General features: G+C 43.9%; 1 protein-coding gene across 1 annotated transcript in view; it reads right to left on the bottom strand.

Annotated features, from left to right (window-relative positions):
• Nucleotides 1-23,536, bottom strand: part of CDH26 (cadherin 26) — a 34,781-nt gene extending 11,245 nt beyond the window's left edge. Inside the window, exons 1-9 of the mRNA XM_039498251.1 lie at nucleotides 23,477-23,536; nucleotides 11,591-11,668; nucleotides 10,544-10,666; nucleotides 9,104-9,265; nucleotides 7,843-7,990; nucleotides 5,369-5,535; nucleotides 4,878-5,006; nucleotides 683-868; nucleotides 228-496 (exon numbers count right to left, since the gene is read on the bottom strand). Coding sequence (XP_039354185.1) covers nucleotides 228-496; nucleotides 683-868; nucleotides 4,878-5,006; nucleotides 5,369-5,535; nucleotides 7,843-7,990; nucleotides 9,104-9,265; nucleotides 10,544-10,666; nucleotides 11,591-11,668; nucleotides 23,477-23,509 — 1,295 coding nt within the window. The 5' untranslated portion in view covers nucleotides 23,510-23,536. The remainder of the gene's footprint in view (nucleotides 1-227; nucleotides 497-682; nucleotides 869-4,877; nucleotides 5,007-5,368; nucleotides 5,536-7,842; nucleotides 7,991-9,103; nucleotides 9,266-10,543; nucleotides 10,667-11,590; nucleotides 11,669-23,476) is intronic.
• Nucleotides 23,537-24,920: the final 1,384 nt, after the last annotated feature.

Genomic DNA, 24,920 nt, shown 5'->3' with positions numbered 1-24,920 from the left:
ATGGGAGTTCTGACCAAGCAAGCACTGTATGATTGGAATCATTATTTTTACCATTCCAAAAGCAAAACTAGATATTTTCTGTCTAAGTCTGGAGTCAGTCTAGTGCTCCAACATACAGTTTAGAACAGTTGCACTAAGTAGAGATTTCTTTGTTAAAGTTAAAACGCTCTTTCCTTTATGTTCCTTAACAATTTCCCCAGCTCAGGGTTTACAGTGTCTCCACTTACTTTATCTTATTTGGCACCACATCTGGATCTACAGCAGAATATTTTCCAAGCCTCGTCCCAGGTTTCACGCCTTCTTCTTTTTGAAAAACAAGTGTAAGCGGGTGAAATTCAGGAGCATCATTTCTGTCTAGGACTTTCACAGCCACGGATGCACTAATGGGGGCTACAGGATGGCTCCTCAGTTTCCCTTTATGGCATGAAAATAAAGGTTCTTCATTTTCAACAGAAATGACAAGTCTCTTCTCCAAGTCACCTTCATGGTCCAGAGGCTGCAAACCCCAAAGAGAAGCTTCCATTAGAAATTATGGCTTTTCCTGTGGAAAGATCATCTTTCTATAAGTGAGAGCAGTAACTGATCTCAAATTACAAGCAGCTCCAACTACTAACATTACAATCAATCTGTCCATGCTACTAAATGCCATATTGTATCAAATCTACGGCTTCAGTAACATTACCTTAATAACACTTAAAATGCCCTCATTTGTTTCAGGATCGGTCTCAACGGTGAACTGTTCCTTTTCATTGCCTTTCACTATTTTGTACTTTGCTCTCCAAGCAGGTGTGTTTGGAGAATCTTGATCTTCCACCTGGAGCCTTAACACGCCTGGTCCTACTTTGCCTTCTTCAATTTGCCACTGATACTGAAATAAAAGAGGATTGTATCATCAGTGTCTAACCAGGAATCATCACATTGAACTAGTCCATCAATCCAGGTTCCCATCACATTTCCAAGCCCTGAAGATCCATTTCACAGAGGCCCTGTTCCTCTGCACTAGCTTTAGGGTCCTTACTCCCTGGCAGTGCAGCTCCAGTGCAGATGCACAACTAGGCCCTCTCCTACAGCTTCCTCCAGGATCCTGTTCCCCAGGATGGCAGAGGCTCTGTGGATATGGCCTGAGGTTGAGTAATCTCTGAAGATCTGGGTGGGGACATAATTCTGCACAGTGCAAATATCTCCCTAATAATAGTTACTTCCATCAGATTCTGTATCTTCTGCTGGTAATTTTAATTTTTTGTTTAGGGCTCAATGATGCCTCCCTTACTCACACAAAGCAGCTCTTTACTCTGAGAGCTGACTTATTGATATCAATTAAACTACTCATGAAACAAGGTTCTACTCAACATGATTAAGGGTGGTGGAATCTAGCACTTGTATCCTGGAGCTTATCTAAAGAACCATTCATTGCCAGAGACCATGGAAGCTGATACCCATATGGAGTGAACAAATCACAATGTCTACAAAGAACCATAGAACTTAACTAGCATGTTTTATCCCCATAAAGCCCAAACTTCATGCAGAAACCTGCTGGAACAGGGTGCATTTTTGCCCTGAAGCTTTCAAACTCTAGCAAACAGTCCTGGGGAGTGAATTACATAGGCAGAGGTCTAACTAAGTCTTAGTCAGATGTTTGTTTTGCGCACTTTGTGGCCAATGCTGCAATGTAAGACCCTTTTCTCCTGGTCTGCACCTTAACTTATTAATACCCACACATACCCCGTCAAGCCTCCCACCTTCATTCACTAGAACAGGCAAGTTACAAAACCAGTTTTAATTTTTCATACACAAATGGAAAATATTAACTGGACTAGAACCCTAAAATCCTCAGCTAATTCATAAGCTTTTCAGAACGCTTTCCCCAAAACCAAACAACAAAGGAGGAGATAGCAAAGGAGAAATGGAAAGAGCATGCTGGTTGAAGATTGGGTAGTAGTTGGGTGGCTATAATTACTTTCAGCTCAGACTAAAGTCATGGCTCCTTTCTCAAGCAGAGAGGATTTCTGGTCCCTTAGACGTCAGGAAGCCTACTTCAGGAGAAGAGTTCCGGACTTCCTTAGTTCTTGGATGAGGTAGGGATCCCCTCTCTCTCAGCCTCTGGTTCAGCAGAGAAAGCAATTACATAAGAACAGCCGTACCAGGTCAGACCAAAGGTCCATCTAGCCCAGTATCTGTCTACCGACAGTGTCCAATGCCAGGTGCCCCAGAGGGAGTGAACCTAACAGGCAATGATCAAGTGATCTCTCTCCTGCCATCCATCTCCATCCTCTGACAAACAGAGGCTAGGGACACCATTCCTTACCCATTGATGCTTTCCAGATCCACAACAGTGGAGGATGCATTGCTAAACACAAAGAATATTGAGCCTGCATTCCAGTAGGTTGTAATCAGCCTGGGGAGACTCGTAACTCAGCAGAAAGAAAAAGAAAACAAAGGAAAGGGAAGATCCTGACCATGAAACAAAACAATAAACACCCAAACTGGTCCCACTCTCCTCAAAAACACTCTGGGTTTTTTATAAAGCTCTCAGGCCAGGCTGTTCACTACGCTCCTTCCAGAGTCGTCTAGGAACTACATCTACCTAAAATATTTTTTACACAAAAAACAGCCTAGGGACTTAGCAACACGTCCAGTTCACAAACAAAGTTCTCATCACACATCAGGCTCTTCCTCAGACCAACTCTGGCCATAAGTTTGAGCTCTTTTCCAGAATTCCAAGGTAACTGTTCATTAATCCATAACCCTTTTAAAAGTCACCTTCCTTTAGGCAAGCTTGGTTCGTTGGTCCCATTGTCATAGCAAGCCCCCTCCTGAGAGCACCCTGCTGCTGGTATTAGAGACAGTTTTATCCTCTGACCTGACAGTAGATACAACTCAACAAAACTTAACTTCTACAATGGGATATACAGAGGGTACATAAGTAGCCAGGTGTACAGGGCATTATGTGAAAAAATTCTGGTTGTGATTCAATCAACATTTCCAGTTGTCAGCTATATTAAAATAAATTGACTCTATAATGTGCATTTGAGAATGCAGGTATAATGGAGTGTAAACCCCACACTGGCACTGAGAGGGTTAATAAGAGCCTGGGAGCTGGAACCCAGAGGGGTGCTAAGTAGGTCAATTAGCTGGTCCACCTGGAAGAGAGTCAGGACTGAGAAAACTCAGAGAGAGAGTCAGGAGAGAGGAGGCTGGGAGTTCCTGCTCTCTGAGAATGGTCTGATAGAAGTCAGGTGAGAGGAGAACTGGGAAAAGCTACAGGAGGGGAGTTACTTTGTGTGGTGCATCTCAAAATGGAGGCAAGAGTCCTGGGAGGCAGCCCTGGGGTGTCAGTGTTCAGCTGAAAAGTAGAGTACCAAGGAGACTTGTAAAGGACTAACATTCAAGCCTGGCAGGGATGGAAGTGGGTCAGATTGTACTTCTGGTTTGGGATTTGGCAAAGAACTCTAGGGAAGAATCCTACAAGCCAGAGCCCTGAAAGAAGGGAGTGCCTGAGAGGCTTGCAGGTGCACAGTGAGTGCAGGAAGGGGCTGGCAGGAAAGGTCTGTGGACAGGCTGAGATTGGAAGTGGTCCCGGGGAGGCAGCAAGGAGTCTGAGTAGATGGACCTTGGCTGCTTTCTACAGGGTCCCTAGACTGGAACCCAGAGGAGAAGAGGGTCTGGGTTTCCACTGGCCACCAGAAAAGATCCTGGAGACCACTTGTGGAAGGACTAGTGTGTTAGGACTTGGGATGGAGAGTTGGCTTGAGGTTGCCACTCCATTGTTTATCAGACTCTGTTACTCCAGAGGAGATGGGACTAAACGTGGCCTGTCCAGAGGGTTGAGTCACAAGAAGACTCAGACCGCCGCAAGGCCGGAGAGGCTGTCAGTAAGAAGAGATCCTGCTATGCCATGCCCAGCCAAAAGAGGGCGTGACAGCAGTGAGTTCACTTTTCTACAACATGTAAGTGCTGTTTTAATAGCACCTGATTACAGAAATGGCACTAAAACCTTTAGAGGAGCCAATATCAGTACATGGGAATCCATTGAAATTGATGACATCCTGTCAAGTGTCTTCCTGTCAACATTTAAGAGATTTCTATTGACATCATAGATGCCGAGGCCAGAAGGGACCATTCTGATCATCTAGTCTGACCTCCTGTATAACAGGCCCAAAATAATTCCTAGAGCAGATCTTTTAGAAAAACCGATTTAAAAAATTGTCAGCAATAGATGAATTGTTCCAATGGTTAGTTACTCACGTCAATAAAAATGTATGCCTTATTTCCAGTCTGCATTTGTCTAGCTTTAATTTCCAGACATATCCCTTTCTCGGCTAGACTGAAGAGTCCATTATTATATATGTGTTACCTCAGATAGATACTTATAGAATGTCATCAAATCAACCCTTAAACTTCTCTTGGATAATCCAAATAGATAGACTCAAGGAGCTCAATAACTAAAGGCCAGTTTTCTAAGCTTTTAATCATTGTCATGGCTCTTCTCTGAACCCACTCCAATCTATCAACATCCTTTTTGAACTGTGGGCATCAGAACTGGATACAGTATTCCAGCAGCAGGCACACATTGCCAAATATAGAAGTAAAATAATCTCTCTACTCCAACTCAAGATTCCCCTGTTTATGCATTCCAGGATGTCATTAGCAATTTTGGCCACAGTGTCGCACTAGGAGTTTATGTCCAGCTGAGTATCCATCACAACCCCCAAATCTTAGTGCTGTTTTGTTAATAACTCACATACATATGTACATTAGCTTGATCTTGCAAGGTGCCAAGCACTCTTAATTTACCACTGAGCGTACTCGGCACCTGGCAGGATTGAAATTTCTTCGTCTTGGGATGATTCAGTAAAGTAGCTGCACTTTTTCCTTACATTTTCCTTGGTAAATACAGGCAGGTGGTTGTTTGTATCTTCAACGGCAATGTTAACTGTTGCAGTAGATGACATTTGTGGAGTACCATGGTCTCTGGCTTTGATCAGAAGCTTGAAAGAGCTGGCAGTCTGAAAAACAAGTTAATTAACTTCCAAAATGTAGGTTGGAATAAAAAGTGTCTGGTCGCTGCTACAAAATTGATCCTTTAAACTACACTTCTACCCCAATATAACACTGTCCTTGGGAGCCAAAAAATCTTACCGTGTTATAGGTGAAACCGTGTTATATTGAACTTGCTTTGATCCGCTAGAGCACGCAGCCCCGCCCCTGAGGAGGGCTGCTTACCACGTTCTATCCAAATTCATGTTATATCGGGGTAGAAGTGTATTTATATTTGTGAATTTCTCCGTACTCCAGAGATTCCTATATGAACCTACATTTACCTAAATATACATGGCAAGTATATATCATAACATATTATGTACTTCACCTGATGATCCAAGCATCCTGAAATCATTATCAAACCACTGGTAGGAACGATGTTAAATCTGGGCTCTTTCAGATTGGGTGTCTGTGTAGTAAGGGAATAGGTCACCCGAGAATTAGCGGTGTCTTGTTCATCTTTGTCAAGGGCTGTCACTTGGAAAACTGGCTCATCTAGGATGAAGAATTGAAGCATTTATTACTCAAGCTCAACACTGACATGGATGTGCTTGGGCCTAATGACCTTTATCCCTCTCTACTACTTCCCCTCTCCCCTCATTACTCCAAGGCTTCTGCATGTCCACTAGACTCCTCTGTGCCGCCACATACTCTCTCCACATTTGGACTGAGGTTTGCCACTTATGTTTCTCTTCCTCTGCAGCTCTTCCCTCCTCTCCCGCCATTATAATTACACTAGCTCATTTAGGGACAGAAATTTGTAAGAGAGAGATATACTATAAAGATATTTATTGCATTTCTGTATTCCTTTACTAAACATTCACTGGTTTCTAACCCAGCAGTGCTGCCAGTCAGCCTCACACTGTGTGTTCACATCACTGTTCTTTCTGAGCACACCCAGTCCAGTTTTTTGTTTATCATCTGGTTCATTAGTGGAACTGAAAAAGATTCAGAGATGGCTTCCATGCAAAGGAAAAACTAAAAATATTAGGGCTGCAGCTTTGAAAAGAGATGACTAAGGGAGGATGATAGAGATCAATAAAATGTGGAAGGAGTGAATAGAGAAGTGTTATTTATCCTTTTCAAACAACACAAAATCCAGGGGTCATCTGATGAAATTAATAGGCAGCAGATTTAATGCAAACAAGAGGAAGTACTTCTTCAAATAATGCACAACTAACCAGCGGAACTCATTGCCATGGGATGTCCTGATAGCCAAGAGTATAACATGGTTCAAAAAGAACTGCATAAGTTCATGGAGGATAGGTCCGTCGATGGCTATTTGGCAAGACGGTCAGGGATGCAACCCCATGCTCAAGACTGCCTTAAATTTCTGACTACCCGAAACCAAGAATGAAAGACAGGATGGATCACTCCATAATTATCCTGTTCTCTTCATTGCCCCTGAAGCTCTGGTACAGGCCACTATCAGAGACAGGATACTGGGCAAGATAGACCATGATCTGACCCAGTATGGCAGCTTTTATGTTCTTATCTGTAAGGGTGAAAGGGTCCAATCCTGCAACGTGCTCAGCACCTCCTCTAAGGAGCAGAGCCCTATCAGTTTCCAAGTCCAACCACTAAACAACTGATCCACGTGCCTGCCAGGAACACTGAAAGCTCTACTGCTGAAAATGACTGTGTTCCATATGGAGATAAGGGATACTGGAATTACGTACAAAGGCTCTAAACCAGTTCCCACTAAAATCAATGTGAATTTTGCCATTGACATCAACAGTGTATGACCCTGGGGTTGTTATTTCCAGGTTGGAGCTGGCCCTGTCTACTTCCCATCCCTTTAAGTTCTCTACAATTGTGTGCAAGTTTTGACTGATAAAAAGGTACCAGACTCAAGGACGCTGGAGGTTTTGCTAAAGATATTTGGTGTTTCTGTATAACATGCTGCCATTGTGTATTTAAAGTTGATGTATACAATAACTTTGGCATTACAGCTTCTCACATGCATGCACACTAAGACACTTCATGCAGGGCTTTCATTATGAACCTTCTCTGGTCTAGGAAAATTCTTGACTTTAAGCCTCAAGCTTTGCAACATCATTTAAACTGCATGATAAAAATGACTCCTCAAACTGCATTCTCTTTTCTGCTGCATTCTTTGCAAGAAACTGATTTCAGACCAATTCTTCCTTTAGTTAAGACTTAATTCAATTGCCATACTGCAATCAGAGGTGATAGTAGCAAAGGAATTACTCTAGGGCCCAAGCCTGAAAACAACAGCATGTATCATGGTACTGAAAGCAATGGGGATACTTGTGACAGTCTGTAAGCACCTTTTATTAGGTACTTACAGAATTGTGACCTCTCTGTACATTACTTATGACTCCAACAGAAATGGAAAATTGTTCCTTCACTCCCTAAACCAATGTTTCTCAAAACAGGGGTCGCTGCTTGTATAGGGAAAGCCCCTGGCAGGCTGGGCCGGTTTGTTTACTTGCCCCGTCCACAGGTCTGGCCGATTGCGGCTCCCACTGGCTGCGTTTCGCCGCTCCAGGCCAATGGAAGCTGCCGGAAGCAGCGGCCAGTATGTCCCTCGGCCCGCGCCACTTCCAGCAGCCCCCATTGGCCCAGAGCAGTGAACCACGGCCAGTGGGAGCTGCAATTGGCCGAACCTGTGGATGGGGCAGGTAAACAAACCACCTTGGCCCGCCACGGGCTTTCCCTACACAAGCAGTGACCCCAGTTTGAGAAATACTGCCCTAAGCATATGTATATTTGAATAAAAACTACAGGGGAAAAAAAAACCATAAGCCACTAGAAATCGCTTCTTTAGATAGCACTTACCTGTATGATGGTTTTCTTTTATAGTAATGTTAAATTCCTCCTTGGGAAACTTGGGTGCATTATCATTAATGTCTTTAATCTTAATATTGAAAAATAAAGATCTGTCCTCTATCTCCCCAGTCATTCTATTTGCAACATCAAAACGTATCTGAGTAATGGATATCGATACAGAAACAAAAGTTAGCTGTCAGAATTGCACAGGAAATCTCTTTAAGCTATTTCAGTTATAAACATATTTGGCTATTTTTTTTTTTTTGCTTTGCATCACTAACAATAAATTGATTCACTTGGCAAAGTTAGTATAACTCAAAACAATTACCCTCTGCATTTAAAAACTAAACATGGTAAAGTTCTAGACTTTTTGTAAAAATAAATACATAGATAAAATGGAAATGCAGCAGCGCAAAATAACCCAGCAATGGGAGAATCTAACACATCATGTAAATTCAGAAGACCATTGCGGCACCTGCCTTTTGGTCCACTTGATGTAGTTTGTGGACCAGGCTTGGCAGGCTTCTTTCTAGGCCATTCAGAGTTGCTGCAACTATGCACCAGCTTGGCCTGGTTTCCTCTCCACACTGTGCTTGCAGGGCAGCACTCCAGACAATAACTCATGTGGTGGAAGAGGGCCCAACTCTACATTGGGAGGGTGGTTCACAATGCCTAGCCTCCCTGAATACAAAGACCATCCTTTGGTTATGGTACCTAAACATTGAGCTCTCACATCTGCATACAAGGAAGGAAGATAACTTCCTCTATACATCAGCATAAATTTGCTTCCAGAAACAGTAACGGTGCAACAGCACTGTACTACAGGACAATAGTTTATGGTTTTACAACTCATACTTTGCTGCTAGAACTGCAATTTATCATGAGGTGTACAACAAGAACCTTAGACTTCAGGTTCAACCATGCTTCCTTAGAACTGCTTGTGCTGCTTCCTAGCAATATCACTGTAGCTATGCAAGGAGTAAAATTCTGGGTTTGCAGAACTTCAAGCATGGCACAAAGGTTAGACAAGGACATTGATCAATGTTTAGATAATTTAAGCAATTTTATGGAGATCATTGGCCATGCAGATATTTATTGACATATTTATGTTAACTCATATGATATTTATCATAAGAGTTAAGCAAGAAAGTAACAAACAAATACAGACTTGAATTTACTGCTGGATTTCCTCCTTCACATGAAACATTTAGCACTGGGAGAGTCATTTAGAGTTGCCATATGCTTCACTGTTCTTCTAAACTCTATTTACCTTAAAAAAGGGGGTCTTCTCTCTGTCAATGGTACGATGCACGTACACATGTCCATTGGCATCGTCTTCTATAGAAAACAACCCAAACTCTGGAGATTCATTTACACCAGGTCCACTGATTAAATATTTTATGGACACATTATATGACACGTTGTTGAACAGCTACAAAAGAAATGGAGCATTAGTGAAAAGCTAACTGCATCATAAGGATTAAGTTTCAGCACCAGGATTTAAAGGTTTTAAAGATACATTGACAAAAATTCAGGACAACAAATTCATCTGGTACATTTCTGTAGTCATAGTTATATGACTCCACACTCTGGGAGAATAAATACCATAGGATGTTTCTAGCTACTATGTTAATTCAAATTGTGATGCCAATTTTTGATAAGAAGCAATTTTTACCAGAAGTGGGAGATCTTCATAGTAGTTATGGAGCCTTTGTAATTAAGCGTTTGATCCAAATCCTATTGAAATTAATAGAAACCAGTTGGATTGGACCCTAATGTATTAAGAGCAAGGACAAGTTCATAAATTAAAGAGCAACGAATCCCCAGGCCTAGTTAACTTGGACCCAAGTGTTCTGAAGGAACTGAAGAACAAAGGGTGTGAGCTGTTACCAAAAATCTATAATCACTCATCAAAATCAGCAACTGTAAAAGCTGATACTGAGAACAGCAAAAAGTTATGCCTATCTTTAAGATATGATCACTCTGAATTACAGACTAGTGAACCTTACTTGATCATCAAGTAATCTTGTTGAAACGACAATTAAAAATAGATGAATACTACAAAAAAATGCCTAGATGAACATAATATGACAGGGACAAGCCAGCACTGCTTCTGTAAAGGAATATCAAACCTCCCTAACACAGTTCTTTTAGTGTGTCCAAAAAAACAACAACCAGTAGATAATGGAGAACCAGTTGGACTTTCAAAAAGTCTTTCACATAATCCCTTCAAGAGGCTATTAAGGAGACTAAGTAGCCATGGAATAAGAGGCAATGTACTGTCATGAAAGACCAAAAGGTTAATCAAATAAGGAACAAACAAAGACTTTAGTTTTCTATTGGATTTCTCTTCCATATAAACTCTAATGTACCTAATGCTAACTCATAGAAAGAAACAACTCCTATGGACACTTTTTCCTGAGTTGTCCATGGATTTCTTTGCTTCCTCTGAAGCAGCTGGGGCTGATCACTGTCAGGGAAGGAATACTGGTCTAGATGGACAACTGGTCCAACCTGCTATGACAGTTCTTATGTTTCTATCTTATGTGGTGTGTAAGGAAGGTACCAGTCTCTCGAATGAAGACCAATCATGCTCCACAGTGGAAGAGTGGCAGCCTCTCCACCCCATTATATTGGAGGCCTCAATCTGCGATGGATAGTATTCTATACAGGAAAGTAGGAATATCCTTACTAAGAGGTTTTGTTTTACCTCTCCAGCAAGTTTAGGGAATGGTCCTTTGTCCTCCTCTTCAAGTTCAAAGGTGGTTATAACCCATCTCCTTTTTGTACGCCGTAGAGGACGAAGATTGTCTGACTGATAATGATCCAGCCCCTGTTGATATAATAATGAATTCAGGTCACAAAAGTGGGAGACGACTCTCCAATTAGATTGTGAATTGCAGATTTTGCTTTTATGATTAAACTATTTTATAAATGTAATAAGTCTGAGTATAAACCTAATATTTTAAAATCATTACAGTTTTCAATAGAACTGGGATTAGAACTTGGAATTTCCTGATTCCCAGCCCTATGTGGGATGCAATAGACAAGAGGGAAGAAAGTGATTGATCAAGTGTTGTACCTGTCTACTTTCTAATACAGGGGTCGGCAACCTTTCAGAAGTGCTGTGCCGAGTCTTCATTTATTCACTCTAATGGAAAGTTGTGCGTGCCAGTAATACATTTTAATGTTTTTAGAAGGTCTCTTTCTAGAAGTCTATAATATATAACTAAACTATTGTTGTATGTAAAGTAAATAAGGTTTTTAAAAAGTTTAAGAAGCTTCATTTAAAATTAAATTAAAATGCAGAGCCCCCCCAGACTGGTGGCCAGGACCCGGGCAGTGCGAGTGCCACTGAAAATCGGCACGTTTGTGTGCCGCCTTTGGCACACGTGCCATAGGTTGCCTACCCCTGCTCTAATACTTCCTCTAATAGGGAGTGAACTTTTCCCCAAACATACATACTAACAGGCGCAGCCACAAGAACAAATTTGGCACTTAGATGCAAGGGGGGCAGGTACTGATGGAAATAATTTTGCAAATAGGCCACTCTTCCCTTCAACTTCTCAAGCATAAAGGGTTCATCAAAGAGTGTGACCTGGCCTTTTAATAATGCAACTAATTCTTCCCTGCCTTTTCACATCATGGTGATTTCTTGCAAGCCAAGACTAGCATTGCAAATCCTAAAAATTTACATATCACTCTATTCCCAATTTTAAATACATTATTTATTAAGTAAATTAGTAGACCAACAAACCTTGCTGCTTGTCTTGTTGATGGCCTTTATTAGACTGACACTGTCCTTTTCAGGAGAGGTGTTGCTGGCAGCAGTAACCTTATAAAACAAAATGGCTTTAATTAGAGGGATGGCTAATTATAAGATGTCTGTGAGACTTATGTAATAATCTACTTACCCAACAGAAAGTACATTGCTTTTTCAGATAGAAAAAGGAACCAACAGACATCTGACTCTAAGAAGAGTTCTCATCAAGCATTTCCCAAATTGTGAAGTACAAAACAGAGCTTGATTTATAGTGGATTGGGTTTCTTTATCTCTCCAGAACTTACTAAAAGTTGTTAGTATCATAGATTTGTTTATCTTCTTGTAATAGTGTTGCTTCACACCTGACTCCATAAATTTGTGTTTTTTTCCCAAATCCAAACAAATACTAGGAAATACTAATATTCTGATACGCAGTCCTACAACATACCAGTACTTAACCCAAAAGGATAATTACCGTAGTACAGGATACTCTTACATAAGCAAGTGGTCAATTATTTCTTTGCTTTAAGAGTGAGCTCATTGACATTTATGGCTTAAAGTGTTAGGTCCTAAAACAAGGACTTATCAGGTGGGATTTTCAAAAGCACTCAGTGGTGGTTTAACACACTTCCCACCAATGTCAGTATCGTGGGGAGAAGAACCACGCCAACCCTGAACAATTTTGAAAATCCCACTCTATTTGGTCTGCAGGTGAGATTTTCAATGGAGACTAAGGGAGTCAAGACCCCAACTCCCATGGAACTTCAATAGCTAACTCACTCCCTTGGGCCCCTTTGCAAATTAAAGGAAAGACGTTCTACAAAACAACTTTCACAGCTGTGGCATTTTCAATGTTGAGCTCACAAGTGGGGGTATGTTTTCAACAAAGCTGAGACTTAGGCTCCATTTTCCAGATGTAGCCTGTACCCACAAAACCGGAATTTTCAATTTTTTACCTGCAAAATTATTTGCAGGGGCAGTCAAGCCCACTAAACTATTTGATTTGCAACTGCAATGTAATTGTGGATCAAGTGTTGCGAGTGCCATTTATGACCAGAAAAGAAAGCCCATCCTTTTGAGAGCTCTCTGTCTCTTTAGTTGTGACGCTCTGTACGTTGGGGGAATACCCAACACCCCCATGTTCATCCCTGTAAAATGATTGTGTGGTTTCCAATGCAAAGTTTGTCATGTCAGGTGTCTACAGAAGGCTCATGATGTACTAAGTATTGTTTTATAGTGATGTTATAGTTATGTTATGGGCTATAATTTCATGTATATAGTTGTGAGGCTGAAACTGTACCCTTATGGCTTAAAGCAGGCCCAGACAAGAACTCTCCAAGAGCAGACAGGCAGTTGACACCTCATCTGGGCAGGTATGGGGCAAACCCAGCCCAACCTCACAAGAACAAAAGATGCTGGCGTAGGCAGCAACAAAAAAATCTGTTAGGGTAGGTCTATACTGTGAAGTTATTGACAAAACGTTTGTCTTTCATGGGTACTTAAAAAAGCCTCCCCGGGAAAGACAAAAGTTTTGCCAATGCAAGTGGCAGTGTGAACCCCGCTTTATTGGCAGGAGCTGGAAGTATTTTGTCGGCAAAAGTGCCGACAAAGTACCAACAAAGAGCGTTTACACACGCTGACTTTTAGCGACAAGGCTGTGTTGACCCAGCCTTGTCACTAAAAGCTGTGTGGTGCAGACAAGCCCTTAGATTCTCGAGGGAATCACCCCCCTTCCTTTGGTCAGTTTGGAACTGCGATGAGGTAATGCTCACCTGACTCTGAAGCGGGGGGCGGGGGCAAAGCCAAGAGGGAAAAAAGGACATGAAAAAAGGAGAGACATTTGCCATGCTCTCTCTCTCTTTTCCACCTACATCTACAGACACCACACCAAGCGACTGAAGTACTGATCAAAGGGGAGAGCCTGGCTGAAGAGCAACCAGCCACCCTGTGGTGAGAAACATCTAAGTTTGTAAGGGCACTGAAAGTGTTAAGATCAGCTTAGAATGCGTTTTGCTTTTATTTCATTTGACCAAATCCCACTTGTTATGGTTTGACTTATAATCACTTAAAAACTATCTTTATAGTTAATACATTTGTTTGTTTATTCTACCTGAAGCAGTGCATTTGCTTTGAAGTGTGTCAGAGACTCCCCTTGGCATAACAAGCCTAGTGCATATCAATTTCTTTGTTAAACAGATGAACTCATATAAGCTTGCAAGTCCAGTGGCCATAACTGGACACTGCGAGACGGAGGTTCCTAGGGTTGTGTCTGGGACCGGAGATATTAGCTAGTGTCATTCAGTTACAAGTAGCTGGGAGCAGCTTACATGCCAGAGGCTGTGCGTGAACAGCCCAGGAGCGGGGTTCTCACAGCAGAGCAGGGTAAGGCTGGCTCCCAGAGTCAAGGATTGGAGTGACCGAGCAGATCACGGGTCCAGATTACACCAGAGGGGAACATCATAATAGTATATGAAAGGATATTATGTAGAACTAATTATCTGCAAACACAAACAAGCTTTTCCATGGAAGACCAACTTTTTATCATAAAGGGCATTAAGCACATGCACGGTACAAAGGTCTGCTTTATTGCAACTGAAATGAATGAAGTTACTCCAAGGTCCATACCCATTTCCTTAAACACCATACAAAAGTGTGAACTGCTGGTCAGAGAAATATTGTTCCCCCTTTCATGGCATGTTATCAGGTCCTCTAGTCTATCCCCTGGGGAGAGTGCAGGATTGATCTCCAATGTATACGTTCTAATGCTTCACATGCTAGTTTGAAGTGTCTCCCAGGGCTATATTGTGCTATGCATTATTAATATCAATTGCTGTTCATTAACTCACTGAACAATATGGCCCACTGGCTGGGGCTTTCACCATTTTCCATGGGAAGTTATTCCACAATCTTGTAAAGCTCAGCTACGTGCTCCCCTAGTTACCCTCCTCTTCATTTCATTCCATTATTTTTAGCTACAGCCACTTTGTACCATGGTGATTTCTCTCTCTCGTCGGTATTCACACCCTTCCAGTATATGCGGCGGGCAAGTCATTCTCTGCCATTTCCACAGGACCATATCCTGAGAAGTGCTGGCTTCAGGTGCTCAGTAAGCAGGAACAGAATGTGGCCATAACTCAGTCTGTGCCTGGTAAAGCCCATAACCGTTCCAGCCACAATTCCCTTCCTTTCACTCTACAACAGACTCAGGCTGTGGCTACACTTGCAGATGTAGTGTGCCTGGAGATAAACCAGCCCTCGGAGACAGCAGCAGGGAAAGCGCTGCCCTGTGTTCACACTTGCTCCTTGTGACTGTGGAGCACGTCCACATTAGCAGCTCTTACAACGCCACAGAGAGCAGTGCGTTGTGGGAGCTATCCCAGTGTGCAAGTGGCTGCAGCGTGCTTTGGAAAGGGTTTGCAATGCTTAATGCGTCACATAATGCAGGTTTTCCAATCCCATTGTTCCATGGGCATCCTACTAGATTGCCAGCTGCTTTTCAAATGAGGGGGTGGGGAGTATGACAGGGAGTGTGTTGCGTGTATGTGGGGGGAGAGAACGTGTGTTTTGGAGGACAGTGTGTCAGCATGCTGTCTTGTAAATTCAGACAGAGGCAGGGGGAGGGTGGAAACCCGACATCAGCCCCTACCCATCACTTCTCTCTCTCTCTCACACATACACACACATGCACAAATGTCCTCTGCAGCAGGAGCATTGCACAGTTATGGTTTGCTTATGATAGTTAATTCTGCAGAGACTTTCACAAGCATGTCACTACAATAGAACCTCAGAGTTATGAGCACCTCAGAAATGGAGGTAATTTGTAATTCTGAAATGTTCGTAACTCTGAATGACATGTTATGGTGGTTCTTCCAAAATTTTACATCTGAATATTGACTTAATACAGCTTTGAAACTTTACTGTGCAGAAGAAAATGTTGCTTTTAATCATCTTAATTTTAATGAAACAAGCACAGAAACAGTTTCCTTACCTTGTCAACAAAATTTTAAACTTTCCCTTTTTTTAGTCGTTTACATTGAACACGGTACTGTACTGTATTTGCTTTTTTTTAATTATTATTATTATTTCTGCTGCTGCCTGATTGTGTACTTTCAGTTCAAATGAAGCGTGTAGTTCAATGGGTCTGTTCGTAACTCTCAGGTTCTACTGTAGTTCCACTCATCTTAATGGGACTATTCATATGCTTTAAAGTAATTCTTTGTAGAACTGGGGACTGAGACTGGTACCAACACTTTTTATTTATTATTTCCATCGCTTTACCTTGTAGCAACATCGTCAACTTGTTTGGTTATTTTTTGCACAAAGGAATCTATTTCATAGAATCATAGACCTGGAAGTGACCTCAAGAGGTCATCTAGTCCAGTCCCCTGCACTCAAGGCAGGACTAAGTTTTATCTAGACCATTCCTGACAGGTGTTTGTCCAACCTGCTCTTAAAAATCCCCAATGATGGAGATTCCACAACCTCCCTAGGCAATTTATTCCAGTGCTTAACCACCCTGATAGTTAGGAAGTTTTTCCTCATGTCCAACCTAAACCGCCCTTGCTTCCATTTAAACCCATTGCTTCTTGTCCTATCCTCAAGAAGAACAATTTTTCTCCCTCCTCCTTGTAACAACCTTTTACGTACTTGAAAATTGTTATGTCCCCTCTCAGTCTTCTCTTCTCCAGACTAAACAAACCCAATTTTCTCAATCTTCCCTCTTAGGTCATGTTTTCTAGACCATTAATCATTTTTGTTGCTCTTCTGTGGACTTTCCCCAATCTGTCCACATCTTTCCTGAAACATGGCACCTAGAACCGGACACAATACTCCAGCTGAGGCCTAATCAGTGCGGAATAGAGCAGAAGAATTCCTTCTCGTGTCTTGCTTACAACACTCCTGCTAATACATCCCAGAATTATGTTTGCTTTTTTTGCAACAGTGTTACGCTGTTGACTCGTATTTAGCTTGTGGTCCACTACGACCCCCAGATCCCTTTCCGCAGTACTCCTTCCTAGGCAGTCATTTCCCATTTTGTAGGTGTGCAACTGATTGTTCCTTCCTAAGTGGAGAACTTTACATTTGTCCTTATTGAACTTCATTGTATTTACTTCAGACCATTTCTCCAGTTTGTCCAGATCATTTTGAATTTTAATCCTATCCTCCAAAGCACTTGCAACCTCTCCCAGCTAGGTACCATCGGCAAACTTTATAAGTGTACTCTCTACGACATTATCTAAATTATTGATTAATTGATTTGTAGGCTTGGAAGGATTAGATTTTTGTTAGTAAATGTTGATTTCACCGAACATACACAAACTGACAAATTGCCATCCATGATCATTTACATTTAAAGCTAGAGAATGTAAGAAAAATTCTGCTTCAAAATGTACTAGAATTGATTTAAGGATATTTACTTTGTCTATTATGCTTTTGACAACTTGTGTTTTAACGGGTATAAAGCCTTATCTTTTTAAATCTCAACTACTGTCATCAAATAATTAGTGTCTGGCTCCTCCATAACGTCCCACAACTATGAAAATGTTGGCCCGGAGCGGTGAACCGCAGGTCTATAAAACAGGGAAGCAGGGTGCTTCCAAATATGGGCGGGCTGAGACTAGCTCCTTTCCAGCACAAGGCAACATGTCCTCAGGTGCCGGGGCAGGAATTAAGGAAACTGTCCCAGTTGTTAGCTGGGGGAGTTCTGCAGCTGAACAAACGACAGAATCCTTTATTTCTTTTGACCAGATCTGACTTGTTATGCGTTGATTTATAATCTTTATAGTTAATACATTTGGGTTTTTTATTCTACCTAAAGCAGTGTGTTTGGTTTGAACCATGTCAGAGGCTCCCCTTGGGATAACAACTCTGGTACGTATCAGTTTTCTTTGTTAAATTGATTAACTCATATAAGCTTGCAGCATCCAGTGGGCAAGGAGATATTAGCTAGTGTCATTCAGTTGCAAGTAGCTGGGAGCAGCTTACATGCCAGAGGCTGTGCGTGAACAGCCCAGGAGCGGGGTTCTCACAGCAGAGCAGAGTAAGGTTGGCTCCCAGAGTCAAGGATTGGAGTGACCAAGCAGATCACGGGTCCAGATTACACCAGAGGGGAACATCATAATAGTATATGAAAGGATATTATGTAGAACTAGTTATCTGCAAACACAAACAAGCTTTTCCATGGAAGACCAAGTTTTTATCATAAAGGGCATTAAGCACAAGCACAGTACAAAGGTCTGCTTTATTGCAACTGAAATGAATGAAGTTACTCCAAGGTCCATACCCATTTCCTTAAACACCATACAAAAGTGTGAACTGCTGGTCAGAGAAATATTGTTCCCCCTTTCATGGCATGGCTTAACTTCAAGCATGTCACTACAGTAGAACCTCAGAGAATGGAGGTAATTTGTAATTCTGAAATGTTCGTAACTCTGAACAAAATGTTATGGTGGTTCTTTCAAAAGTTTACAACTGAATATTGACTTAATACAGCTTTGAAACTTTACTATGTAGAAGAAAATGTTGCTTTGAACTGTGACAAAGTGGAACTGTTCTTAATGTTTCCTCTGAATACTGTGTGGGTGCCTCAGTTTCTGGCCAATGCTCTGTCTCCTGGCAACGAACGGCCCGGAACTTTTCCCCACCCCCCGCAAGGGGATGCTAAAGGTGTGGGAGAACAAAGAGGTCAGGTGACCTCCTGGCCCTGGAAAGGAACTCTGCAGAGAAGGAGGGGCTGGAGGGGATTTCAGTTGGGAGCTGGCTGGGGACGGGAACTGAGTGCAGATGGGGTTGTCTGGCTCGCTGGGCCCCAGAATGGAGCCGGCTGAGGGGTCCTGTTCTCTGCAGGGCCGCCCAGAGGATTCAGGGGGCCTGGGGCAAAGCAATTTCAGGGGCCCCTTCCATAAAAAAAATTGTAATACTATATTCTCATGGGGGCCCCTGCGGGGCCCGGTGCAAATTGCCCCACTTGCAACCCCCCTCCTCCTTCCCCTCCCCCTCCCATGAGCGGCCCTGGGAAAAATAAACCTTCCGCATCTCGGCACAAACCCAGTTTTGAGAAAACTTCTTTCCAAGGTATCACTGGTTCTCAGCATCAGCTAGTGCTAAAAGACACTAAAGCTCATTAAAAGGGTTGGACAAATATTTTCCATCAAAACTTTTTTTGGATCGAAAACTAGGGGCTTTTAAAAAGCAGAAAAAAATCACGGACAATGTCTGCTTTCCTTCAAAATTTGTTGTGTTTTTTTTAATTGAAAAGCTGAAATTAGTCTGCCAAAACCTGAATATGTTTTGGGGTTTCAGAAGTGTGTGGCCAAATATTTGCTGCTTGCTGTGTTTGATTGTTTAAAGAAACAATAAAAAAATTCTGCTTAAAAAAATCCAAAACTTTTGAACCACCTCAGCTTGTGACCAAACGCCTGAGCCCATCCAGTCAGAGATTTTTCCAGGTTTCTGATACCCTGCTGGTTCCTTGACTCGTATCTGTCTCCATAACTTTGGGTTCATTTAGGTTAGAACATAAGAACAGCCATACTGTATCAAACCAAAGGTCCATCCAGCCCAGTACCCTGTCTACCGACAATGGCCAATGCCAAGTGCCCCAGAGGGAGTGAACCTAACAGGTAATGATCAAGTGATCTCTCCCCTGCCATCCATCTCCACCCTCTGACAAACTGGGGCTAGGGACACCATTCCTTACCCATCCTGGCTAACAGCCATTAATGGACTTAACCTCCATGCATTTGTGTTTCCTAGAGACTGGCTCCATAGGGTCCCTCACAAACTGGAGACAGTTACTGTGGGTTTGTCTTTAGTATAGACTATGTACATACTCCACAAACTGAGCATTTGAGCTTGTTCCAGAATCTGGGATGAGCCTATATTGTGAAAACTGAAATGCTCAAAATAGCACATGCATGTGAATGGACACAGGGTGCTAAAATTAAATTAACCCAGGAATTCTCAAACTGGGGGTCGGGACCCCTCAGGGGATCACGAGGTTATTACTGGAGGTCGCGAGTTGTCAGCCTCCACCTCAAACCCTGCTTTGCTTCCAGCATTTATAATAGTGTTAAATATATAAAAAAGTGTTTTCAATTTATAAAGGGGGAGGAGTCACACTCAGAGGTTTGCTATGTGAAAGGGGTCACCAGGACAAAAGTTTGAAAACCACTGAATTAACCCCTCTGAAGCCTCAGGGAATGCGGGGTAGTGGGGTCTTCCTTGGTAAGGTTGGAAAGGAGGTAGGTGGTGTAGGATATTGCTCTTCTCGTGTGATCCCTCCCCCAGTGGCTAATTTTAAATGAAGCTACCCTCCTCTGACATGAACCTCCCTATGGCACTGAAATTAAATATAGACTATAATTTGGCATTTGAGAAGTGAAAGGGATGGTAGCCCTAATGGAAAAGCTAACAGCTTGGCTCTTCTGCAAGCCTCAAACTGCTGAATGAGCTTTAGAGTAGGAAAGACTGTGCCTCCCAAACAGCCTGGCCCTGCCCCCTATCGGACCCCCACCCACTTCCTGCCCCCCGACTGCCCACCCCACCCCAGAATCCCCAACCCATCCTGCTCCTTGTCCCCTCACCGTCCCCCAGAGACCCCACCCCCAACCACCACCCTGGCACCCCAACCCTGCTCCCTGTCCCCTGACTACCCTAACCCCTATCCACCCCTTCGCTGAGTCCTGACAGACCCCCGGAATACCCACAATCCAACCTCCCCATTCCCTGTCCCCAACCTCTGCCCCATCCCTGTCCCCTGACTGTCCCTGGGACTCCCTGCCCCTTAGCCAACCCCTGGCTCCTTACCCCCCATTTCCCTCTCACCCGGAGCCTCAGTGCATACAGGAGTATCCTTCCACAGCTGCAGCGTGTCTCTGGCAGGGCCGGAGCCGCGTGGGGAGGGGGCGGGGCTGCGAGCTCCACGCCGAGCGGAGGGAGCTGAGCTCAGGCCCCGCTGGAACTCGCAGCCCCGCCCCCTCCCCACGCGGCTCTGAGCGGGGCGGAGCGCAGGGGCCCCACTGGAGCCACGCTACGTCGCTGTCCCTGGACGCTGCGGAGTGCGCTGAGGCTCCGGGTGAGGAGCGGAGGCGGGGTCGGGCCGGGGCAGGAGCCTCGGCCGTTCTCTTGGGGGCCCCTGCGGAGGCCGGGGGCAAATTGCCCCACTTGCCCCCCCCTCTGGGCGGCCCTGGTTCTCTGTACCCACAAGCTCTGTTTTAGACCGTGTTCCTGTCATCTAATAAACCTCTGTTTTACTGGCTGGCTGAGAGTCACATCTGACTGCGAAGTGCGGGTGCAGGACGCTGTGGGACCCTGGGCGGACTCGCTGTGGGAAGCACATGGAGGAGCATATGCTGAATGCTCCAAGGTCAGACCCATGAAGGTGAAGTCGTGTGAGCTTCTTGCCCTGAGAACAGTCGGCTCCAAGGGAGAGGAGGCTCCCCAAAGTCCTGACTGGCTTTGTGGGGAGCAGTTCCAGAGCATCACCCGGGGACTCCGTGACATTAACCATCTTAATTTTAATGAAACAAGCACAGAAACAGTTTCCTTACCTTGTCAAAAAAAATTTAACTCTCCTTTTTTTTTAGTTGTTTACATTTAATACTGTACTGTATTTGCTTTTTTATTATTATTATTATTATTATTATTTCTGCTGCTGCCTGATTGTGTACTTTTGGTTCCAAGTGAAGCGTGTAGTTCAATGGGTCAGTTTGTAACTCTCAGCTTCTACTGTAGTTCCACTCATCTTAATGGGACTATTCATATGCTTTAAAGTAATTCCTTGTAGAACTGGGGACTGAGATTGGTACCAACACTTTATGTATTATTTCCATCACTTTACCTTGTAGCAATATCTTCAACTTGTTTGGTTATTTCCATCACTTTACCTTGTAGCAATATCTTCAACTTGTTTGGTTATTAGGAACCTATTTCATAGAATCATAGACCTGGAATGGACCTCGAGAGGTCATCTAGTCCAGTCCCCTGCAGTCAAGGCAGGACTAAGTATTATCTAGACCATTCCTGACAGGTGTTTGTCCAGCCTGCTCTTAAAAATCCCCAATGATGGAGATTCCACAACCTCCCTAGGCAATTTATTCCAGTGCTTAACCACCCTGATAGTTAGGAAGTTTTTCCTCATGTCCAACCTAAACCACCCTTGCTGCAATTTAAGCCCATTGCTTCTTAACCTCTGAGGATAGGACAAGAAGAACAATTTTTCTCCCTTCTCCTTGTAACAACCTTTTATGTACTTGAAAATTGTTATCATGTCCCCTCTCAGTCTTCTCTTCTCCAGACTAAACAAACCAAATTTTCTCAATCTTCCCTCTTAGGTCATGTTTTCTAGACCATTAATCATTTTTGTTGCTCTTCTGTGGACCTTCTCCAATCTGTCCACATCTTTCCTGAAATGTGGCGCCCAGAACTGGACACAATACTCCAGCTGAGGCCTAATCAGTGCAGAATAGAGCAGAAGAATTCCTTCTCGTGTCTTGCTTACAACACTCCTGCTAATACATCCCAGAATTATGTTTGCTTTTTTTGCAACAGTGTTACGCTGTTGACTCGTATTTAGCTTGTGGTCCACTATGACCCCCAGATCCCTTTCCGCAGTACTCCTTCCTAGGCAGTCATTTCCCATTTTGTAGGTGTGCAACTGATTGTTCCTTCTTAAGTGGAGAACTTTACATTTGTCCTTATTGAACTTCATTGTATTTACTTCAGACCATTTCTCCAGTTTGTCCAGATCATTTTGAATTTTAATCCTATCCTCCAAAGCACTTGCAACCTCTCCCAGCTAGGTACCATCGGCAAACTTTATAAGTGTACTCTCTACGACATTATCTAAATTATTGATTAATTGATTTGTAGGCTTGGAAGGATTAGATTTTTGTTAGTAAACGTTGATTTCACCGAACATACACAAACTGACAAATTGCCATCCATGATCATTTACATTTAAAGCTAGACAATATAAGAAAAATTCTGCTTCTATGCCAGGGGTTCTCAGACTTTTGTACTGGTGAGCCCTTTCACATAGCAAGCCTCTGAGTGTGATCCCCCTTATACATTAAAAAAACTTTTTTATATATTTAACACCATTATAAATACTGGATGCAAAGCAGGGTTTGGGGTGGAGGCTGACAGCTCGCAACCCCCCCATATAATAACCTCGCAACCCCCTGAGGAGTCCTGACCCCCAGTTTGAGAACCCGTGCTCTATGCCATTATCTAAATCATTAATTGATTTGTAGGCTTGTAAGGATTAGATTTTTGTTGGTAAACGTTGATTTCACCGAAGATACACAAACTGACAAATTTCCATCCATGATTATTTAAATTTACAGCTAGACAATGTAAGAAAAATTCTGCTTCAAAATGTACTAGAATTGATTTAAGGATATTTACTTTGTCTATTATGCTGTTGACAACTTGTGTTTTAATGGTTATAAAGCCTTAACTTTTTAAAATCTCATCTACTGTCATTAAATAATTAGTATCTGGCCCCTCCATAACTTCCCACAACTATGAAACTGTAAATTGATTAAAAATCAAAGTGCTTAAAAGTGATATTATTAAAAAACAAAAACCAAAGTTGTCCAAGCCCACCTCCTTGAGATCAGCGCCTCTCTGAAGAAGGCAGGTTAACAGGCAAACTATTTCAAGGGCAAAGATTTCTATTTCCAAAGGCTCCCCCACACACCCGGCGTTCCCACAGTGGGGCAGTTTAATGCGGTGGGGTGTAGCTGGTGGCACAGGTACGGAGGACGCCTAGGCAGACTCTTGTGTATCCTTTCTCCGGAGCGTCCCCAGCTCCCGCATCCGCTGCCTGCGCACCGCTCCAGCCTGCCCCAGCCCCGCGGCGCCCCGCGCACCTACCGCCAGGAGAAGCAGCGCAGCCAGGCGCCCCATGGCCAGCAGAGGAGGCGGTGACCGGAACGCGAGCGGGTCTGAGCCGCTGCACCGCAGCCTCCCCGCTTATAAAGCGGGTTGGAGGAGCGGCCTGGGCGGCACGTGCCGCCCCCGCTGCAGGGATCGGCGCGGGGATACCGCGGCCGCTTCCCGGAGAGGCGGGGACCCGCGGAGCGATGAGGGGGGGAGGAGCTCCCCCTCCCGCGCCGGCGGGGGGAGATGCCCGCGGCCCTTGTCAGTAGTTGCTAGAGGTGCAGGCAGAGCCCGGTGTGCTCGGCACGCTCCGCTCCGCTCCGGAGGCAGAGCTTGGGGCCGCGGCAGGTGCCAACTCCGGAGCGCGCGTGGCTGGGACGAGGGGGGTGGGCGCGCGACACAGGGCTCCCGGGGAAGGAGCGGGGAGCTGCAGGGCTCGTGCCGTTCTTCTGGGGCGTGATCCCGCGCCCCCCCCCTTCCACTGGCTGTAACTAAGGGGGCCCGGGGCAAGGGAGAGGGGGTGGGAGTCAGCTCTGCCCCTAGCAAACTGTGCCCATGTGGACAACAGGAGGCTCTGGCCAGGGGAGATTGTGGAGATGGTCAGACTAGAGTCATGCAGCAATCTGCCCTGCTGGGCTCCACCTTGGTTGTGCTTGAGTGTAACCATGGGCTCTGGCTGGCTTCCTGACTGGAGGGAATAAATAGTGGTATCTCTTAAGCCCTACCCACTTGTAGCATGAAAATGAGACACACACGCTAGGTGCATAGGTGCTGGAACTGGGGGTGCTCCCGCAGCCCCTGGCTTGAAGTGGTTTCCATTATATACAGAGTTTACACTTTGGTTCAATGGCTCTCAGCACCCCACACTCCACAAATTGTTCCAGCATCTGTCTCACTGCATTGTCTAGGTTTCTGATCTTCTATCTCCTTTCTTACTGCAGCAGTAAAATAGTTCACAGTAAAAGCAGCAAAGAATCCTGTGGCACCTTATAGACTAACAGACGTTTTGCAGCATGAGCTTTCATGGGTGAATACCCACTTCGTCAGATGCAAGTGACGAAGTGGGTCACTTGCATCCGACGAAGTGGGTATTCACCCACGAAAGCTCATGCTGCAAAACGTCTGTTAGTCTATAAGGTGCCACAGGATTCTTTGCTGCTTTTACAGATCCAGACTAACACGGCTACCCCTCTGATAGTTCACAGTGTTGACAGAAATCACGGTCACTGAGCATCGGAGTTACAGCTCACTAGATGAATGGGGCAGTTTGCCCCTCCCAGTTGTTCCAGGCTCTCTGCAAGCTCAACTTGTTCATCTCAGCATCAGTCAGTCAAGGTCACATTTTTGTGGTTTTTTCACAACTGCGACATGGAGATTTCTTTTAAGAAAAATGAAACCTGAGACTCTGGAGAACAACACAGTATCTACAGAAAGGTGG

Source organism: Mauremys reevesii, linkage group 13 (assembly GCF_016161935.1).
Source record: "Mauremys reevesii isolate NIE-2019 linkage group 13, ASM1616193v1, whole genome shotgun sequence".
Classification (NCBI taxonomy): domain Eukaryota; kingdom Metazoa; phylum Chordata; order Testudines; family Geoemydidae; genus Mauremys; species Mauremys reevesii.
This window is presented reverse-complemented; position numbering and strand designations above follow the sequence as displayed.